The sequence below is a fragment of the Ictalurus furcatus genome, chromosome 20 (assembly GCF_023375685.1).
Source record: "Ictalurus furcatus strain D&B chromosome 20, Billie_1.0, whole genome shotgun sequence".
Lineage (NCBI taxonomy): Eukaryota > Metazoa > Chordata > Actinopteri > Siluriformes > Ictaluridae > Ictalurus > Ictalurus furcatus.
Window position 1 is genome coordinate 20,449,143 of NC_071274.1, and position 20,384 is coordinate 20,469,526.

At 40.2% G+C, this 20,384-nt stretch overlaps 2 protein-coding genes across 2 annotated transcripts in view; both read left to right on the plus strand.

Moving 5' to 3' along the window:
* Positions 1 to 16,554, plus strand: part of si:ch211-106n13.3 (vWFA and Collagen domain-containing protein) — a 30,425-nt gene extending 13,871 nt beyond the window's left edge. Inside the window, exons 18-31 of the mRNA XM_053651919.1 lie at positions 519 to 572; positions 2,316 to 2,360; positions 3,110 to 3,163; positions 5,436 to 5,489; positions 6,146 to 6,199; positions 7,576 to 7,647; positions 7,776 to 7,811; positions 10,254 to 10,298; positions 10,480 to 10,512; positions 11,414 to 11,560; positions 12,748 to 12,802; positions 13,752 to 13,943; positions 14,126 to 14,203; positions 14,825 to 16,554. Coding sequence (XP_053507894.1) covers positions 519 to 572; positions 2,316 to 2,360; positions 3,110 to 3,163; positions 5,436 to 5,489; positions 6,146 to 6,199; positions 7,576 to 7,647; positions 7,776 to 7,811; positions 10,254 to 10,298; positions 10,480 to 10,512; positions 11,414 to 11,560; positions 12,748 to 12,802; positions 13,752 to 13,943; positions 14,126 to 14,203; positions 14,825 to 15,015 — 1,110 coding nt within the window. The 3' untranslated portion in view covers positions 15,016 to 16,554. The remainder of the gene's footprint in view (positions 1 to 518; positions 573 to 2,315; positions 2,361 to 3,109; positions 3,164 to 5,435; positions 5,490 to 6,145; positions 6,200 to 7,575; positions 7,648 to 7,775; positions 7,812 to 10,253; positions 10,299 to 10,479; positions 10,513 to 11,413; positions 11,561 to 12,747; positions 12,803 to 13,751; positions 13,944 to 14,125; positions 14,204 to 14,824) is intronic.
* Positions 16,555 to 16,613: 59 nt separating this feature from the next.
* Positions 16,614 to 19,242, plus strand: ccr12a (chemokine (C-C motif) receptor 12a). Its single transcript, XM_053651894.1, has one exon. The coding sequence runs from the start codon at positions 16,843 to 16,845 to the stop codon at positions 17,908 to 17,910; it is 1,068 nt and encodes a 355-aa protein (XP_053507869.1). The 5' UTR covers positions 16,614 to 16,842; the 3' UTR covers positions 17,911 to 19,242.
* The last annotated feature ends 1,142 nt before the right edge of the window (positions 19,243 to 20,384 follow it).

Genomic DNA, 20,384 nt, shown 5'->3' on the forward strand with positions numbered 1-20,384 from the left:
TGTTGTCGATTCTTTTCCTGTATAACAGCAAGCCCCCAAATGTTTTCTCCTTACTTGAGGCATTTAATACAAAATTTTTTTATTTTTTATTTTACCAGGAATGTTAAAATACAATTGTTTTTGCATTATCTTGCTGTTTTTTTGTTTGTTTGTTTGTTTGTTTTATCTTTGGGAGTTGTCTGAGATGTGCATGTGCATTTTGCATGAAATCAACACGGTGTGCTGGAAATCAAAGAAGAGAGCCTAATCTACAGTTCACGTTCTTCCGTGTCGAATATTTTCGATATAAGACGGTTGCATAAATAGTGTAGAGTGACTCACCTATTGAACTTCTTTCTTTATGCTTTCTCTTCCTCTTCAAATGTTGAAATGAAGTTGTTGGTGTTTTTTCATTTTGCGCAATTTGAAGTCGCTTCATTTCACCTATAGATCAATTAATGAATCGGTTCATTAATCATTTGATATTACATCGACTGTTTTTCTCTGATGCAGCGTGTGGCCATGTGTTTGTGTCGCAGGGTGAAAAGGGAGATGTCGGTGAGCCTGGAAGTGATGGACAGAACGGTATTCCGGTAGGATAACCTTCTGAATGTTATGAACTTCACACCCCCCCCCCCCTCCCCCCCGGGTAGTCATCATTGTCATCACTGTCATCGTCACTGGTGTTACTGTCATATTTAGTCATCAACCACAGCGTTGTTGTTCTCTAGTTATGGTTTCCTGTCCTCCAGTTTTCATAGATTTTCCATACACGTGGAAGCATTTCCAATTTCAGCTTTAAATGTCATTCGAGTCGTTTGCTTTAATAAAGTCGCCATCTTTGGCGTGATTCCAGTCCAAATAACAGCGTGACCACAGTAATTGCGCTCTCCCAGAATACACTGCTGGGTTGTAGTAGAGCAGCTCCTTTGTGGGCAGCTGAAGTGAGATCGGATCCCGTTCCGATCTGTAACTATCTGTAACAAACCACCAATCAGGTCTGATTAGCTTCTGTATTTTCCACAAATTTGGAACAGCTTGACTAATGACATAACACAAACAGCTGGTGGATAAAGCCGAAGAATCCTGACGCCACCAGTGATCTATCTCGGAGGCCAGGGGCTCTTAATGCAAAACGAAATGGAACAGCTTGGTGTGATGTCACTCCTCAGCAGACATCTGCTCTCATTCTATCCTACCAGCAGTGAAGGTTTTTTGGCGAGGACGCTTCTGCTATAAATTTAAAGCTTTAAATACTCTCAGCTAAGTTTATTTGACGTTTATTCATCTTGGCAGGCGGTTATTGCGGCTGCGTGAAGGTTTTCTTGTGGCCTCCTTGTGGGAAGCAGGATCTATGGAATCTTTTAGGTAGATAGACGGCCGTTTCATGTCACATGCCTGAGCACTATTTTGAGTCTTTGTGATTAATCCGGTGGTTAATACAGACCCTCGGCTGTGCCTGCGGTGAACCTCTGGATGTTCTGTTTCCAGTGGAACATTTAAGCCTTCAGGTGCAGGGGGATATTTCCAGAACGTGAACGCGCCTTACTTCAGGTCGTCAAGTCCCTCTAGATTCTCCTTATTTCTCTAAGCAAAGACTTGCACACTATTCTCATTTTGATCCACTGGTAGTTTATGGAAAAGACCGTTGATGAGGGAACGTTCTGCTCGGTTGCTGAAAAGTGTGGCGTTCGTTCACTCCTTAACTCAAGGCAAGGGTTGCCCTTCCTGTTTACGCCAAACCGAGCCGGTTCATTTCAACAAGAAATCTTTAGCATCTTCCTGAGGCTGTTTGGGTGGGGGAGCTTTCGAAAGGAACACGACCTGAACAGCTAAACGACTGTGCCGGTTTAAAGTCTTCTCCTCTCCTCCAATCTTTAATCAACACTCTCGTCAAGTCTCTCTCGGGTGTAATTACTGCTCTAACGAGGGAGAAGTCCACTTGCCAGACGACAAATAACAAACGGCTGATGGAAACCGAACACCCAGAAAACTAGACTTAAGAAGCCCATTACCGAGTAGCATTTCTGTATCCTACTATTTATTCATTTGGGAGACACTTTTTTTCTTCTTCTAAAAACAATTTGGAAGTGAGGCCAAAACCCAGCACAGCACAGCACTGAGGAATTAAAGGTTAAAGAATCCACCACGGGTTCTCAGACAAAACGACAGGATAGGAACTCACAACCTTCTAGATCACTAGTAGATCTCCTTCTGCACATTATGTACTGTATAAGTTTATACATTACTCGGTATGGACTGTATTTGCACTTACGAATGAGATGTTGCTAGAATTTAATCTCACGTACGTGCATTTTGGTCTCTGCGTGTTTCAGGGCATGAGAGGACATCCAGGTGAAACAGGGCCTGCTGGACCTCAGGTAAGCATTTGCAATAAACATACCTAATGACACAAAGTGTTTCATTGTACTCAAAATCAAGAAAAGATATATATATATTTAAATATAAATATAGCGTTCTATGTAAAAACAGCATTTCTGGTTCCCATTATACATTACTAGAGAGTTGCAAGAGTTCAGAAGAAGCTGAGTCAGACCATGTGTTGACGATATACTCTATTTCCTGTGCCTCTGATGATCTATTTGGACAAATAAAGGATTTAAGTAAGGGATAAATCATAACAGGATGTGCTGTTATAAGAAAATAACAGCGATTTGCCAATCCTAACAATGCTTTCTTTATTTAAGAATCATACTTTAAAATGATTTACATTTAAAACTGTGGAACATCTGCGAAACCAACTGATCACTTGGGTTAATCTGACAAAACAAAGCAAAAAACCCTGCAAAACGCAAAGGCTTCTGAAATCTGTTCACACTATACAGCGTTCACTATATAAATCCTTGCGTATGTTGTTATTACAGAAAATGATGTATTATGTATTAGAAAATGAATCAACATCTCTCGATCATTAGGTTCACGAATTCAGAACTGCAGTGGTGTGCTGTTTTAGGACAAAGCCAGACGAACGGTGAATTTATGAGTCAGAAATATCTGCTTTCCGAGTACAGTGGAACGGTGTTTACCTTGACGTGAAACAATATCATTTCTACAAGTTGTCTATGTCTGTGGTGTTGCTATTTGTGAACGCAGTATTTAACTGTAACAGGGTGAACGAGGCTTGCCAGGGACACCGGGTTCAGTGGGAACAAAAGGACCTCAGGTATGTATAGTGCAATAGAACGAGTATGTGTTCTTCATATCGTGAGCTAATGGAGAACCGTGCATTCCTAATGGGACACTACTGCCACCTGGAGGCTTCTAGTGTTGCACCTCAACCTATTACTAGTGCTCATAATGTCATGATCGAACAGTATGTTTTGATATGTTCAGGCCAGGGGTACTATGACTTCTAGGCTGATGTTGACTATATTGAGCATGGTTGTTAGAGTGTGTTCAGTGTAGGAAGGATGAAGAGAGAGGATATGTGTTTTATCCTGGTTGGGCACTTCAGCAAAATTAAAAGTCTAAATTTAGAGAGACCGTTTGCTTTGCTTTTTTTCTTTCTCGGTTGCCAACATCTTGGTTTCACTTCCTGGGATTTGTTCGAGACTTGTGCTTTCTGATGTGGTTCATGCCACATGTCTTTTCTGAATCAACAAATGCAGTCAAATGAATACTTCTTTGACAGTGTGTAGATAGATCTGTTTATGTCTCGATTTAGTTTGCTCTAAACTGAGTCAAAGATGGGTACATTTGAGAGCAGTATTAAGTGGGGATTGATTTAACGTGTACTGAGCGAGTTAGCTAATGTGACGAACATAAATTAAAGTGAATTTTGAATCTCATTGCTGAAATGTCCAAATACCCATGCAGTGATATTAAGTGCCGTATAAATCTGGGGAACATAGGACCCTGGGAACATCGATATGTGCTTGTTTATGTTAGCTAGCCACTAGATAGTGGAGCTTAGTTTTATAGTTGCTTTGGCTAGAGTGACGTTAACCCTTCAGGTACTTTTCAAGGAAAAGATTTAAAAAGACTGAAAAAAATTCTTGTCATGTATGCACTGATTCTGTGTGTGTGGGGGGTGTTGGGACACACAGTTGCAATCAAAATTATGCAACCCCCATTGCAAATCAGGTTTACTGTTAAAAATCTACAGACAAAATTATTTCAACCCCCTGAATAGAATCCCTCACAATAGTACAAATATGCAAAACAGGTATTGTCTCAAGCACACCTGATGCAACTCATCAAGGGCTTCATTAGTTGCACAGGTGTGCTTGAGCTGGAACACATGAAATACCTGAACTGGCTAGGGGAAGAAAATTCATTAAATACGTGGACGGGGCAGAAAAAGGAAGCTGTCAACAGCTGCAAGCAGATTTCTGAGAAGACAGGTTGTGAAAAACCCTCGAATGACTGCAAAAGACCTGCAGCAAGACTTGGTGTAACATGCACTGAGGTTTCAGTGAGGACAGTAAGGCGCGTACTAAACACAGAAGGTTTCCATGCCAGAACTCCAAGACGTTCACCACTACTGACCCAAAAGCACAAGAAAATTCGCCTCAGAATCATATAAATAAACCACAGAAGTTTTGGGATTCTGTTCTGTGGAGCGATGAAACAGAACTGGAACTTGTTGGCACGATGGATCAGCGGTATGTCTGGAGGAAGAAGAATGAAGAAAGAAAACTCTGTCCACAGTCAAGCATGGTGGAGGATCGGTGATGCTCTGCGGCTGCTTTGCATCCTCTGACACTGGAAACCTGCAGCACGTGGAAGGCGAGATGGATTCATTGAAGTATCAGGAAATCCTAGGAGAAAACCTCATGCCGTCTGTGAGGAAGCTGAAGCTTGGGCATCATTGGACCTTCCAACAGGACAATGATCCCAAGCATACCTCAAATTCCACCAAGGCTTGGGTGCAGAAGAATCCTGGAAGATTCTACAGGGCCATCACAGTCACCTGACTTGAACCCCATAGAAAATCTCTGGTGGGATTTGAAGAAGGCGGTTGCAGCACGCAAACCCACGAATATTACTGAACTGGAGGCCATTGCTCATGAGGAACGGGAGAAGATTCCTCAGGAACTCTGCCAGAAGCTGATGCCTGGCTGTGCATCTCGTTTGCAGCAGGTCATAAGAGCAAAATCGTGCTCTACTAAGTACTAAAAATGCTCGCCATGAAGGGGTTGAATAATTTTGAAACTGGAGAAGTCAGTTGAAGTCAGTTTTCAGTTGAATTTGGGGAAACCACTTGAAGCATTTGTTGTGTTGAACTATTTCAATTGCTTTTGTTTGATTTGTTCATCGCAAACAACTGAAAGTCTGCACATTTGGACAATAAACCTGATTTGCAATGGGGGTTGAACAATTTTCATTGCAACTGTATTTAGCTATTTACTGTAGGTGTAATTTTGCCCCACAGACTCATAGAACTGCTAGTACAAAATATACTGGTTTAACAAAACTAATCTGTGACCTTTCAGGGACCCCCAGGCCCAATGGGACCACCTGGTCTAGAAGGACCAGTCGGGCCAAAGGTATTTGATTGTAATTTTAAACAAACAGGAACATCTGTGTGTGTGTGTGTGTGTGTGTGTGTGTGTGTGATACAATTAAACTGATATACAGTCAAGCCCATAAGTATTTGGACAGTGACACAATTATCGTAAGTTTACCTCTGTACTCCACCGCAGTGGATTTGAAATGAAACAATCAAGATGTGACGTTCAGCTTTAATTCAAAGGCCTTAACAAAAAATATTGCATTAACCATTAACCGAGTCCCTCCATTTTCACAGGCTCAAAAGTAATTGGACAATCGACTGATGAGCAATTTTATGGCCAGGTGTGGCCCGTTTCCTCATTATTTCATGACAAATGAAGGAGATGAAAGGTCTGGAGTTGATTCCAAGCGTTGAATTTGCATTTAATAGCTGTTCATGGGAACTCTCATGAGTTCATATGCGGTCCAAAGAGATGTCAATAGGCTGAAAAAAACAAAACAAAACAGACCTATCAGAGACATAGCGGAAACTTTAGGTGTGGCCGAATCAACAATTGGTACGTTCTTAAAAAGAAAGAAATGCACTGGCGAGCTCAGCAATTGTGTCAGTGTCCAAATACTTATGGACCTGACTATATGTCCGTGAATAGATTCTTTTGTGTAATGGCAATAAATGATACTGTTCTTTCAGGGCAACTCAGGGCCTCGAGGGCAGGACGGCGTCCCGGGTGCACCTGGATCGAAAGTGAGTTACATGGCATAATTTGAGGGTTTTCCCCTCATAAAAGGTGTGAAAACAATATCCTGCTACTCAGAGCTTAGAAAATGGCAAGAGCGGATGGTGGCGTCAAACGAAAGAGGAGCAGTTTAGATTGCAAATCGTTACATTATAGTGATATGTACGCGGTAATTTACTGTATGTCGTATGTAGAACCCAGGTATGACCCATATCAAGTCGGACTGACCCAACACGGTCCCAGTGGGGTTCTGAGTATCAAAACAAAATGCTATAAATCAAACTATAGTAAAAAAAAAAAATCAAATAAAACAGCCACAGGATGAGCAAGAGGAGTGGGAAAGCTGATTTGCATCAAAATATATAATAAAAAATAAATCTCTGATGAAAATGTATTAACATTTTTTTTGTCTTGGGCTATAAGTGTCTTTGTCTTAACTGAGACTCATGTTCAACAATAAGACACGACAAAACGGGCTCCGAGAGGCGCAGACTGAGAGTCCGGTTAGTCAGTTACCGACCCAGCCTAAAAATAAAAGAGCTTAATGAATGCTTCATAACATAATTAAATATTATGTCCTAAAACTCAGATTTACTGCCTCATTAGCTCGGGCTGAATCGTGTTGTGAAGTTTGTTCTGCTCTATTTTAAAGGTTAAAATGCAGTCATTTCCTCACCTTCTCATCATAACCACATCCTCAGTATGACTACACAGACCTCATAGGAACACGTCGAAAACTTGATACATGCAACGGATAAATCTTTATCAGTAATAGATATCTGAGGTGGAGTTGTGATATAATACCAGATCCTTGATAAAAAATAAAAAAAAGAAATAAAAACTTTGTGAAAGTGTATTCTCAAATGATGTCTGTCAATTCACTGTAATTAAAATAAAATGACCAGATCAGTAAGGAATAAGAATTAAACCCTCAAATGAAACTTTATTTTAGGTTATGAAACTTTTCTGGAGCCAGCAGGAAATGTATAGTAAGTATTAGAGTGAAGTGGAAAGTTTTAATCTAGGTTCTGTAAACACAAGTGCTGATAAATCTATATCTGTGGGGTTTTTCTGCATTTCTTTTTTTTGTTTGTTTCTTCTGAGGAATTAAGACTTTCTCTAAAATCAGCCCACTTCCATTTTCAGATGAGGTTGTATCAGGCACACACTTATTTTTGTCCCTGAACACATCTTGTCAGTTGTGAGGGGCAAATTAACTGCAACATATTTATTCTTTGTACAGAAAAGATTGACAGGAAACACTATTCACACTTTTCTACCAGTCACGTCCTTTTATTACACATCATCTTTGCGTTTGTAGTCCATACACCTTCTGTGAGTTTGTACGAGTGTCTCATTTTGTGTGTGTGTGTGTGTGTCATAGGGATCACAGGGCGAACCCGGAGTTCAAGGCCCTCAAGGCGTCATGGGTCTACCAGGTTTAAAAGGCCATAATGTGAGACTATTTTCTAACGCTGCCAAATCCAGTAGACGCAGTTTTCAATCAGTGTTCATTCTGAGATTAGTTTAACGTGTGAAATTGTCACCGTCTCTAATTGTACGCATTGTGACTTACTTTTGCAGGGGGAATCAGGAGAACCTGGTCCAAAAGGAAGTCAGGTACTGCAGCTCAGTGGAGGGTGATGGACTGTGACATTTATTTTCCTGCTGTGTGTGTTAGTATCGAGGATGTTTAGTCTCTGTGCAGTGGATGGTGTGAACGATGTGCTGAGATCTTACTCAGCTCTTTCTGCTCGAAACAGACAGAGATGGAAACCGAGAGCAAGGTGGAGGTTGTTATGAACAACCCAATACATTTATGTAAGAACTAAAACGACCCGTTGCTATAGGAACAACATATTTGTAACAGCAAAAGTCTGGGGTGACGTGGAGCTATGTTTACTCCCGCAGAGTTATTTTTGAAATGTTTGATTCTTCTATTCCCACAGCAATCTTGCCAATAATATATATTTTTTCAATTACAGAACGACACGCACTTTTTATCCATTTATAGCTATGTGTAATGCTGTGGACACCCAAGAAATAAGTTATCGGTTATGTTATAGCAGCTATAAATTGTTGTTCCCTTTTACAGGCCCTTTTAATTTTTTTAAAAAATGAAAAATGAACTCATCATATTAGAGAGTAACAAGAAAACGCAAAGTCTGTCGTGGAGACTTTCCAATTTTGGAAAAAATGTCAAGTTCGATAACCGTACATGAATAATCATGCCCTAAATGAATACTTATTGTACTTCAATATGTACTAATGATGACATAAGGCACGTACTAATCACGAACTAATGACGAGCTAACCTTAAGTATGACGTGAGTCCTCGATGAGAGTTCATGCATGAATAACGACAACCTTAAGTACATGTTAATACGTTCGCTAGTTAATGTATTAATTAACACGTAGGGGTAAACTAAATCAAACACGCTCTTCAAGAAAGAATATGAATTAAACGTGCATCCTTTCGAATTGTTTATATCATTTGCCGTGTGCAGCTGCGTACGCAAACATCATCGGATGGCGCCGGATCACTTTCATAATTTACAAGTAGGCTAGGCTGACGTCAGTTCCGGTTTTTGACCGTTAACGTTCCATTCACTTGCGTATCCTCCCGCCGAGTTCGCTGTGAACGCTCACGTTGTGACAGACTGTTATAAATGCGGGTGAAAGTGAGGAAAGTTTCGTTCCTTTACACTACATTTGGGCTAAGGACAACTAAGCGATTTTACAGATATAAGGCTCAGCATAATGCTGAGGTGTGCTAGCTTGGCAACGAGAGATATGGAACTAACGTCTGAGTTGTGGCCATATTGTAGTCATCCATTCAGAACTAGTGATGGCAGTTTGTCTTTAGAATTAAGAAAAGAAAACTCCAGTACCCTTTCCATAGCTAACAGGTTACCACTATATATTGTTGTACACTTTGTAGACTTATCAGATAGCGAGCTAAACAGCACGATGACATTAACGTAATAAATGACACCAGTTACACAGTTTATCAAATTAAAATGATCATCTAAGATAGTCATTGCTCTTCTGGGAAGATAATGGTACCTGGTCACGATGCAGGCAGCACAGCATTGCTTGGAAGCATCCGTGGGGAAATTGTATTTACAACATGTATAGTGTTGAATTTAGTTTCATAGGTAGCCATCCTTTCTGAGTTTGTTTAAAAGACCTGATTGCGTGTTTAAATGTTATCGTGTGTGGTTTGTCTGCACACATTTTAGCTCACCACGACCTGGTATGGTGGGTTTCGTGGTAGGTTATGGAGCAGAGAATGCATCTGCCCACAGGATGTCCAAAGCACGCCACAGTTTCCCCATGCTGTGGGAGCTTCTATCACTCAGAAATCTCGTGAATTCAAACGGTAACCGTAATCCTAAAACTACGTTCAAAATATGCGAATTTACTAAGCATGCAATTCATGCACTGTTATTGTAAAGTGTTACCGCTACAACTTCACGTCTGACACTTGAGACTCCTACAAATGTTACATAAACCTCTCATCAAAGAAAACGTCACAGTATCGACATTTACAACACGTTTTAATCCATTTCTACGGCGTTATCCATATCCACAGACCCGTGTAAGTCGTTACGATAGAAACGATAACATTTGAATGAGCATATTTTGCATTATTTTTCAAATTGTTGCTAACAGCGGAATGTGTACATTTATTTATTTTCGGTTTTCTATCATAGCACAGTTTGCAGGGAGTACTCGAGAAATTAGACGCGTATACGAAATACGTTGACGAAAAGTATCACACAGATTTGCTGTTTCAGGGCCACTGAAGTATTGGGCATGACTCACGGTTTCTCTGAAACACGATGTTTCTCCATCAATAAACGGAAACTCATTGTCATCTATTTTAACCACAGCAGAGGCACTATTGTGAGGTTGTGCGTACACACACACGCACAAATATATAATCTCACACACACACACACATATATATATATATATATATATATATATATATATATATATATATATATATATATATATATATAATTATACTAACATGCCTTGCATTTCTCTTTCCAGGGAGAGAAAGGCAGCGAGGGATCACCTGGGTTACCTGGGAAACCTGTACGTAACATACAATCACTTCATGATAACAATAGCCCATAATATTATTAATAGTATTAATAAGTGTCATTTTCAGCAGGAATTTTAAAATGTAAACATTTTAAAATGTGTGTTATGCTGTAGACGTGGAACAAATGAATGAATGGATGTGTGTTTTCTTTCTATACCTGGGCTTTTGCAGGGTGAGCCAGGCCTCAGGGGGAGCAAAGGAGAGGTGTGTATTCACACTGAAGCACACTCAGACACTTTCACAACAGTGCTTCCTGCTTATTCACAAACTGGGAGCTCTTTCAGTTCCTGACATTTTTTCAGACTTTTTTTTTTTTTGGTACTTTAAACAGAGACCTAGTGATTAAAGGTGTAGTTTGCAAATTTTGTTTTCCAGAACATTATAAAGATACTGTAGGACCTAACTATTTCCTTTGTGACATGCTTAGAACATCCCTTCTGAGAGAGTTGCCTTTTTATCTTAAGGCAAAGTGGAGCAGATAATCCACTAGTTTCATTAGAAAGGGGGTGGAGTCAGAACATTTGTCAATGATTTCACTGGAATTGCAGGTCACTTTGTAAGAACCACGAGTCTTATCTTGGCTAATGGGAAAATATGTAAATCCACACCCGACAGTATAGGAGATAGTCAGACGAGAAGGGAAAATTATCATCATTATCATACAGAATGCTATCATATCACAATTGGACAAATCGAAAAAGTTAAAGTTCCACTAAGCCACCTGGTCCCATGTTAAAGTTGCCTGGAACGTGTGTAGTGCAGCGGGTGGCACAATTCGGAACGTGTAGCTTTATAGCTCTAAAATTACACCTACAAGGTGTGTCATACCACTGGGATTTTCAGCATGAGCAGTAGTTTGAAAGGGTGCAGGTGGCTGTTGTATCTAGGAGGAAGAACATATTAGCTTTCCCCTTCTCTGGTTGGACGCTGTTGTATAATAGGGGTGAGTTGGCTGGTGGGTGGGAACTGGCAGGTGACCAAATTACTTTATCAAAAGTCATTTTTCAAGAATTTGCGTCATCTGTTTTATTCACATGTACACGCAGAATCGTTGCAAAGCTCGTTAGGCCATGGGTTATGATGTCTCTGTTTCTCTCTGTCTCAGCGAGGTGGAGCCGGAGATCAGGGAATCAGAGGCGCCGATGGGAAGAAGGGAGAAATCGGTTTAATGGGACCTGCAGGTCCGCGAGGATATCCAGGAAACAATGGGTTGCCAGGGCAACCAGGTATCCCAGGATACCCAGGAAAACCGGTAAGTGTTGCTCAGTTCACAGGATTACACATTCCTGAGGAAGAACAGACAGAAGGCAACAACTCAGTGAGCACCAAATCACGTCCAAGATGATGTCCATGTCCATGCTCTGATTAATCACCCCAAGTGATTATTATTATTATTATTTTTTAAAATAAAAAACTAGATTTTGTTAACAAAATAAAATAAAGTGATGCCCAGCCTTGCTGAGGAAACAACATGTCACAGGCTGCAATACGATACTGCAAAGTTTTGTACCCCCTAATCATTTTTGAATTTTGGAAGAAAAAAAAAGAGAAATTTGCCTCTTGTTTTACAATTCATCTACAAATCCAAAGAATTGCAAGAAGTTCAAAATGAATTGTAGGTCGCCTAGGACTATGGCTACACAGTTGTCTTCTCCTGAGTTCATATTACACTTCAGTTTCCAAAAAATGGAACTAGGCAGAACACTGGAGCTTTCACTTTCCCAGTGGGCTAACTAATAAATAGATGATTTGTCCATGCGCTAACATCCAAATATATGATTTGTCCAACCCCTCCAGGGTTGGGGGTTTGAATCCCGCCTCTGCCCTGTTTGCATGGAGTTTTGCATGTTTGCATGGGTTTCCTCTGGGTACTCTGGTTTCCTCCCCCAGTCAAAAGATATGCATTGTAGGCTTGACTGGCATTTCCAAATTGTCTTTAGTGTGTGTGATTGTGTCCTGCGATGGTTTGGCCCCCCGTCCAGGGTATCCTCCCCGCGACCCTGTATAGGGTAAGCGGTACGGAGATTGGATGGATGAAGGGAAGGTAGTGTTGCAGCCTCACAACTCAAGGTTCCTCAGTTTGATCCTGAGCTTGGTTTACTCTTTACCTACATGTCTGCATGGATTTCATCTGGGTTCTCTGGTTTCCTAAACCCTAGATTGCCCATAAGTGTGAAAGAGTGTGTGAACGTGTGTGTGCATGGTGTCCTGCGATGGACAGGAGTCCCATCCAGAGCGTATTCCCGCTTCACGCCCATCCTGGGATAGGCTCTGGATCCACCTGAGCAGAACGAAACGGTTACTGAAAATGAATGAATGAGTGATGAACATCATCACTAAATGTCTTGGTCTAAATTCTTTTCTTTATCAGCTATTTTCCATTACCCCAAGGGATTTCTTCCTGATCATATATGCCTTAGCCACTGATCTGTGTTTCAGGGGAAGCCTCCTTCAGAAGAACACTTGATGAAGATTTGTGCATCAGTGTTGCAGAGTAAGTGCTCGATAAAATACACTGTATCATCAAGAAACAGATTTCAAAATTCTAAGCTCTAATAGTCACTACACACACTGTTACTACACACACCAACATCTGTCCACACAAAAAACTCAACACAGCCCAGTTCTAACAGCATTTAACCGATTCCACACGGGTTCAGGTGTCTGCGTCACTGTGTACTTGTGTTATTGTGCGCATCAGCATATTAGTTAGCTTTGGAAAGACCGGCTCTGTCAGTTAGCAGCAAGCTGGAAACATCTGCAGTTGTGGAAGAAGGGACTTCACTTTCAATTCTCTATTTTAGAGGAAAACCATAAGTCTGTTTAACAGACACAGTTGCCCAATCCATATGTTTCAGCACTTTACTGTATTTTTCATATATGTTATAGTTCAGCAATCACGCTTGGGTCATCGCAAGCTCAAATTTTGTATGTCCAGTTGCAATCAAAATTGTAAAGCAATTGAAATAGTTCAACACAACGAATGCTTCGAGTGGTTTCCCGTAATTCAACTGAAAATGCAACTTATAATGACTTCTCCAGTCTCACAATTATTCAACCCCCAGAATAGAATCCCTCACAACAGCACAAATATGCAAAACAAGTGTTGTCATTCGTTGTGTTGAACTATTTCAATCGCTTTTGTTTGATTTGTTCAGTGCAAACAGCTGAAAGTCTGTCAATTTGGACAATGATTGGCAATGGGGGTTGAATCATTTTGATTGCAACTGTAAATAGAACACAGATTGACAAAAAATGCAAACATACTTTTAAACTTGCTTAAATAACCACAAGCAGGTTTTCTGTTTACGATTAGCTTTAGATTATTTCCGTACCATTTATGCTAACCATCAAAAGGGTGCTGCTTTAAAATCCCTGCTAGTTATGATACTAGCCAAAAGCGTCACTTCTGACCAATTAACAACATTTTACTTTCTCAACAGATCAACTGCCACAGCTCCTTCAGGCGATGTCCCCCAGAGGGTGCCAACAGTGTGAGACGATTAAGGGACCCCCAGGTGATCCAGGCCCACCTGGATCCAAAGGCCCAACTGGAACTCCAGGCTATCCGGGCAGACCTGGAGCCCAGGGTTACCCGGGACAACCGGGGGCGATGGGTCCAGTAGGCCCGAAAGGTAAGACAGAACAATTATGGCCACCGATTGTTTTTTCCTTTCTGAAACAGTTGTCATGTTGTTGATTTAAAATGAGAGGAACTGCTGCTATTCGCGTACTTTCAGTCTTCATAAATGAAACAGAAACTCTTTGCATATTTCAGCGGTTTTCATCTATTGTTAATTTGATCTGCACTCCACAGGTCAAATTGGACCAATGGGCATGAAAGGTGCCAAAGGAGAGAGTGACAACGGGCTCCCAGGTCCACCTGGCCCACCAGGTATATTATCCTGTTCAGTTTAGATGTAACTTTTAAAGGGGTTGATAAACCATAATCCACAAGCAGAATACCATATCTAGGCTTGTAGTTTTTTTTTTTTGTGGTTCAAATAGGTTAAATAACCAGAAAATGTGTGTGTGTGGGGGGACTCTTTGTTGACCTTCACAAAACAAACATTTTCATTTGATATGTGGTTATTTTTAAGCCTAACATGCTTTCACGGTGATGCAACAAACCTGATTACTGTAACTGTAGCGCACGCTTCCGAATCTCACGCATCAGCTTTGACTAGGCGGATTAAATTACAACTCGAGTAATGTCACAATATCAAAACGAACTCTAAACCATTCAATTAAACACTGTTTCGTTGGTACATCGCTGTAGTATAAGTGGAATAACACACTCCAGTCCAGACCATGCTGTTATTCAATCTAACGAGCTCTTAAACTATGTTATTAAATTACCTTACCTACTACTTTTAGGTTTCCAGGCAACCAAACCTTAGGACACTGGAGGTTTCACTAGCCTGGTGGGCTAGCTAATAACTCTGATTGTAATAACTGTGATATAATCTCCTATTACATAACTTTGTTTTTTTTTTTTGTTTTTTTGTTCTTCCAGGTTTGCAAGGTCCTCGTGGACTGGACGGAGAGGGATATTCAGGACCCCCAGGATCAACAGGGAAACCTGGCTCACCTGGTATCCCGGGAAAACGAGGTCCTCCAGGAGCTGCCGGTGTTTGTGACCCATCCTCCTGTTACATGGGTTACGCTGGCCAACAAGGTCACTTCATCAAAGGGCCTGACTTTTAGCAAACCACCTTGATCCACACTTTGTACCGACTTTTAAGGGCCTCCCTCCATGCTCCTGAGCCCAAACTTGGCACACTGACGTGACTCGTGTGTACTGGCTTGTGTTGGATTTGGATTGATTTGATATTAACTTTCGTATTAGGCCCAAAAACGAGGGCTTAGGATTTGACCGTGGCAGTTTTTACTTGAGATTATTTGTCAAACCTACTACTTTTGGTTCGAAGCTAGAATAACGATCATGTAATGTACAGCGGTGCTTGAAAGTTTGTGAACCCTTTAAAAATGTCTATATTTCTGTATAAATATGACCTAAAAGATGATCAGATTTTCACACAAGTCCTAAAAGTAGACCAAGAGAACCCAATTAAACAAATGAGACAAAAATATCATACTTGGTCATTTATTTATTGAGGAAAATGATCCAATGTTACGTATCTCTGAATGGCAAAGTATGTGAACATTTGCTTTCAGTATCTGGTGTGACCCCCTTGTGCAGCAATAACTGCAGATAAACGTTTGGGGTAACAGTTGATCAGTCCTGCACGTCGGCTCGGAAGAATTTTAGCCCGTTCCTCAGTACAGAACAGCTTCAACTCTGGGATGCTGGTGGGTTTCCTCACATGAACTGCCTGCTTCAGGTCCTTCCACAACATTTCTCTTGGATTAAGGTCAGGACTTGTGTGAAAATCCGATGATGTTTTAGGCCATATTTATGCAGAAATGTTTCGAAAATTCTAAAGGGTTCACAAATGTCCGCGCACCGCTCTGACAGCATGTAGGTGTTTGCTTTGTGGCAGCCTTTTAATATATAGAAGTCTATATTGATGAGAGAAATTGTATTGGGAAAACAAAACTAGGACAACAAAGATAAGATCATTTCGTATTGAGTCACCTGACCACAAAAAACTTTGTCCTCCCACAACCACAAACTTTGTTTCAATTTCACATTGGTGCTCGCTTTGGTGAATTCCATTTTATTGTAAATAGACATAGGTGTTGCACTGCCTTCTGATATACTACCTCTGTATTAGACGCGAAGTAGTCCAACAGCTAGACTGTAACGATATTTTGTTATAAAAGTGTTGGCTGATATCTCAGACTGCTCAGGTTATCTCTTGTTTTTGTTCTGTTTTTTGTGATGGATGCGTGTGATGAATCACGTCCAAGTTTTGTGTGTGTGAGTGTGTGTGTGTGTGTGGACTACTGCATTTTTTGAATGTTTAAACATTTATCTCAAAAGCAACCCTTTCATATTTATAGTTTTAGCAGCTCTTTTACTCAGCCCAAGTTCAAACTGGGTGCATCAGCAACACGTTCTATTTATATTCTCGTCGAATTGAAGCCATGAGTATTTTTTGTTTGTTTGTTTGTTTGTTCGTTCGGTTGGTTTAAGATTGTCTGCTAATTGACTAGATTTTCATGTGTTTTCATTTCCATACTCATTGTGTTGTTTACATTGGAACTGAAACCATTTATATGTAACAGTGATCAAATAAAAAAAAAAAAATTATCCCTAAAACATACAATTTGCTCTGGAGTAATGAATTTATTCTTATGGGTTTCTGTGCCCAGATTAGAAGTACACTCGATAGGAAGCGGATTTAAGTTGCCAGTAAATGAGTGTGTAGTTCCTCTTTCTGGTGCTGCGCTAGTAGCAGTACTTGTTGAAGTGCAGTTGAGCGAAAGCCACAGAAGGATTCACAGCTTGAGAGTGCAAGTTCCCCTGCGCTAACAAAAAAAACCCCCCTGACTTCCAAAAGACATCAGACGGCCGAGGGGCTGCTAGAACAAAGAAATTCTATTTGTTGTCATTCCTCCGAGGTTGCCATGGATACCGACCAGTATGACGAATATCTGGAAGATTTTTTTTCGTCCAACATCACCGAAGACGCACAATATGTCGTGCACAACGAGACTGTGATTTTGTGCGAAAAGAAAAACGTGATTCGGTTTGGTGCGCTGTTCATCCCGACGTTCTACTACATGAACTTCTTGTTGAGCCTTTTGGGAAATGGTCTGGTTCTGTGCATCATCTACAAGTATGAGAAGCTCGGTACGGTCACCAACATCTTCCTGCTCAACCTGGTCATCTCGGACCTCTTGTTCGCCTCCACCTTGCCTTTCTGGGCCGTCTACCACCGTTCCGAGTGGATCTTTGGCCCTGCCCTCTGCAAGCTGGTAGGTAGCTTGTACTCGATTGGCTTTTCCAGCTCCATCCTCTTCCTCACGCTCATGACCTTCGATCGCTACCTGGCTGTGGTCCATGCCGTCACGGCTGCCCAGAACCGCCGGAGGGTGTACGCCTTCTCCATGTCTTCTGTCGTCTGGGTTCTCAGTCTCATCTCTAGCCTTAAAGACATGGTCCTCTACAATGTACGGGAGAATAAACCAAGTGGCTGGGTGTGTGAAGAGAGTGGCTACTCGTACCAGACCATAGTCAAATGGCAGCTGATGGGTTACTACCAGCAGTTCGGGTTGTTCTTCCTGCTTCCACTGTTGATGGTGTTCTATTGCTACGGCCGAATCACCATTCGCATCGTCTCCACGCGCATACAAGAGAAGTGCAGGGCTGTCAAGCTCATCTTTGTCATCATCTTCACATTCTTCATCTGCTGGACTCCCTACAATGTGGTCATCCTCCTCAAGGCCCTTCGCTTGTCCTCCAGAGACAAATCATGTGGCGATGACCTGGACTACGCAGAATATGTCACGCGTAACATCGCATACTTATACTGCTGCATCAGCCCTGTGTTCTACACCTTTGTGGGGAAGAAATTCCAGAGTCATTTCCGGAAACTTCTAGCTAAGCACATACCGTGTTTGAAGACCACCATCCTGTCGTCTCAAAGCAGCAGGACCACATCTTTCAGGAGCCCCAATACTGAGTACTACTAACTGATGAAACTTCACACTGGAAGGAATTTGGAATTTGGTCATTTTAAACTTCTGAATACTGGGTTCTTCTGAACTTCTGAATATTTCACGGTTCTCACACGATAATATTGTGAGGTTTTTAACTTCTGAATACTGGGCTCTTCTGAATTTCTTAATATTGGGAGGTTCTGAACTTCTTGACATTGTGAGCTTCTGAACCGCTTAATACTGCGAGGTTCTGAAGTTCAGAATATTGGGAAGTTTTGAATTTCTGAATATTGGGAAGTTTCTGAAAGTTTTGTATATAGCTGACACACTGATGCTGGCTGCAGGGTTTAAGACTGCGAGCATTTTCAATGGTTTGTCAAAAGTAGTTTGTATGGTGTGTGCCTTTCAGAAAAGTGTTGAAAGCTGTTGTGATAATACTCAGAATTTGCAATGAGTCAAAAAGGAATGAATACGAGGAAGTTGCACAACATGTGATAAAACCATCTTTGGTTTCTTTGTGCTTATGCTGTTTTTCTATGGTTAATTGTAGCTGTTGTGTAAATGAGGAGTATTTAGCATATTATGAAAATGTAGCATGAAATTTACTATTCAGATCTTTAGGAATAAGATGTAAATAGTTCTAATTTTTTTTCTTATTGTGTTGTTGATGCTTGGAAACTGAAACAACTGATGAATTTAAAAAAAAAAAAATTTTAAACCCTCGAATCTGATCAATGTGTCTTTTTCAGTTATGTATAGTGAGTTAAGATTTTAACTTCATATTTTTTTTCTCAATTCAACTCAGAGTAGACGTTCCTTCCTGATTAACTAAATGCATCCTGGTATTAAGTAAGGAATAAAACACTTGAAGACATGCTGTTATAGGAAAATAATCAGTGTGGTGTAGTCTTACGTGAAGCAGCGTTACTCTGACCCCATCAAAGTTGATTATTTTCCAATAACAGCATGCCTCCAAGTGTTTTTATTCCTCTTTTTTTTTCAATTTGCAATACTAACAATTTTTTACTTCATTAAAGAACGTGTACTTTTCATCTGTTTATAGTTACGTTTAACGTCATGTTATTGAAAAACTGCAAAGCCCTTTGTTCTGAAGTTTTAATGGGAGGTGTCAAAAAACCTTACAGCTTTACCTCTGACTGTTAAAAAGGGCTGACACTGGAGACTCCTTCCCAAAAATGTTAAATAAATGTTTCTTCACAGAAAATTTCCCCAATATTTACAATTACATGTTTGTTTGTTTTTTATCTGCTTATGTGGCGTGTACTCCATAGAAGTCTCTGTGTATGTTGTTGCTATGAAAATGATAACATAGAACAAGTGCATTAAAATAAACCTGTGATTTTATCATCGTCATCATCATCATCATTATTATTATTATTATTATTATTATTATTATTATTATTATTATGCAGGTAAACAATGGCTTTATTCTAAAAACCTTGCAAGATAATCCAAAATGTGAGACAAGAACATGGTCACGAAACCAGCAATAGTCAGGCGATGAACAAACAACATGTACTAGATTAGGCAAGGGCAAAAACATGATAACCAGAACAGGATCAGAAACCAGACATATATATATATATATATATATATATATATATATATATATATATATATATATATATATATATATATATATATATGTAAATGCTTGCTATCAACTGGTCTGAAAACACACAGCATGTACTTTGCACTGAAGGGTTGTTGAAAGAGTCCTTGGGTACGTCTCAATCAGCTCCCTAGGTCGTGAATCAGTATATCGTATACACGAGTTGGGGCACTGGTAAGGACCCTGGTTCACTACACATTGGGACACTTATGACTGAACTTATTGGCTGAGAGTTCATCCGGATTTTTTTTTCTGATCTGAGAGGCTTCAGAAAATATGATGTCATTTCCAGTACAGGAACATAGTGAGCATCGATGCTCCCTGATTTTTTTGCGGTGCATTGTGGGATTTTTTTTAGAGAGCGAACGTTCCAGTGCACTGAAAGGATTTTGCGATTGAGACAGCCCTTAAAAGTCTCTTATCAGTGCCCTGACTTGGTTACTGAAAAAAAAAAAATATTTTAGTGTCCCACAACATTCCCTCAATCTGAACACAATGATCCTTATGAATTATGCGGAAAGTCATTCAACAGGAAGTTGCATCATCTGAATTTTCTGAAGATCACGTGAAGAAGAAAAGAGTACATTCTCTCACTTTTTTTCTTTATTATTATTATTTTTTTAATGATATTGTAATAATGACTGATGAAGTCACTTTGAAAGTACAACACTGTTACCTAAATTATAGACCGAAAGTGAATTATTATTATTATTATTATTATTGTAAATGTTACGTAAATCATCAGTACATCTTTACGTCATGTCCTTGTGTCATTAGCATGGATGCGTATTTGCTAATCCCATGCTGAAAACCTCAATACTGTCACTTATTTAGCAGCTATTGTCAGCAACAACAAAAAAAACAGTCTTGTAAA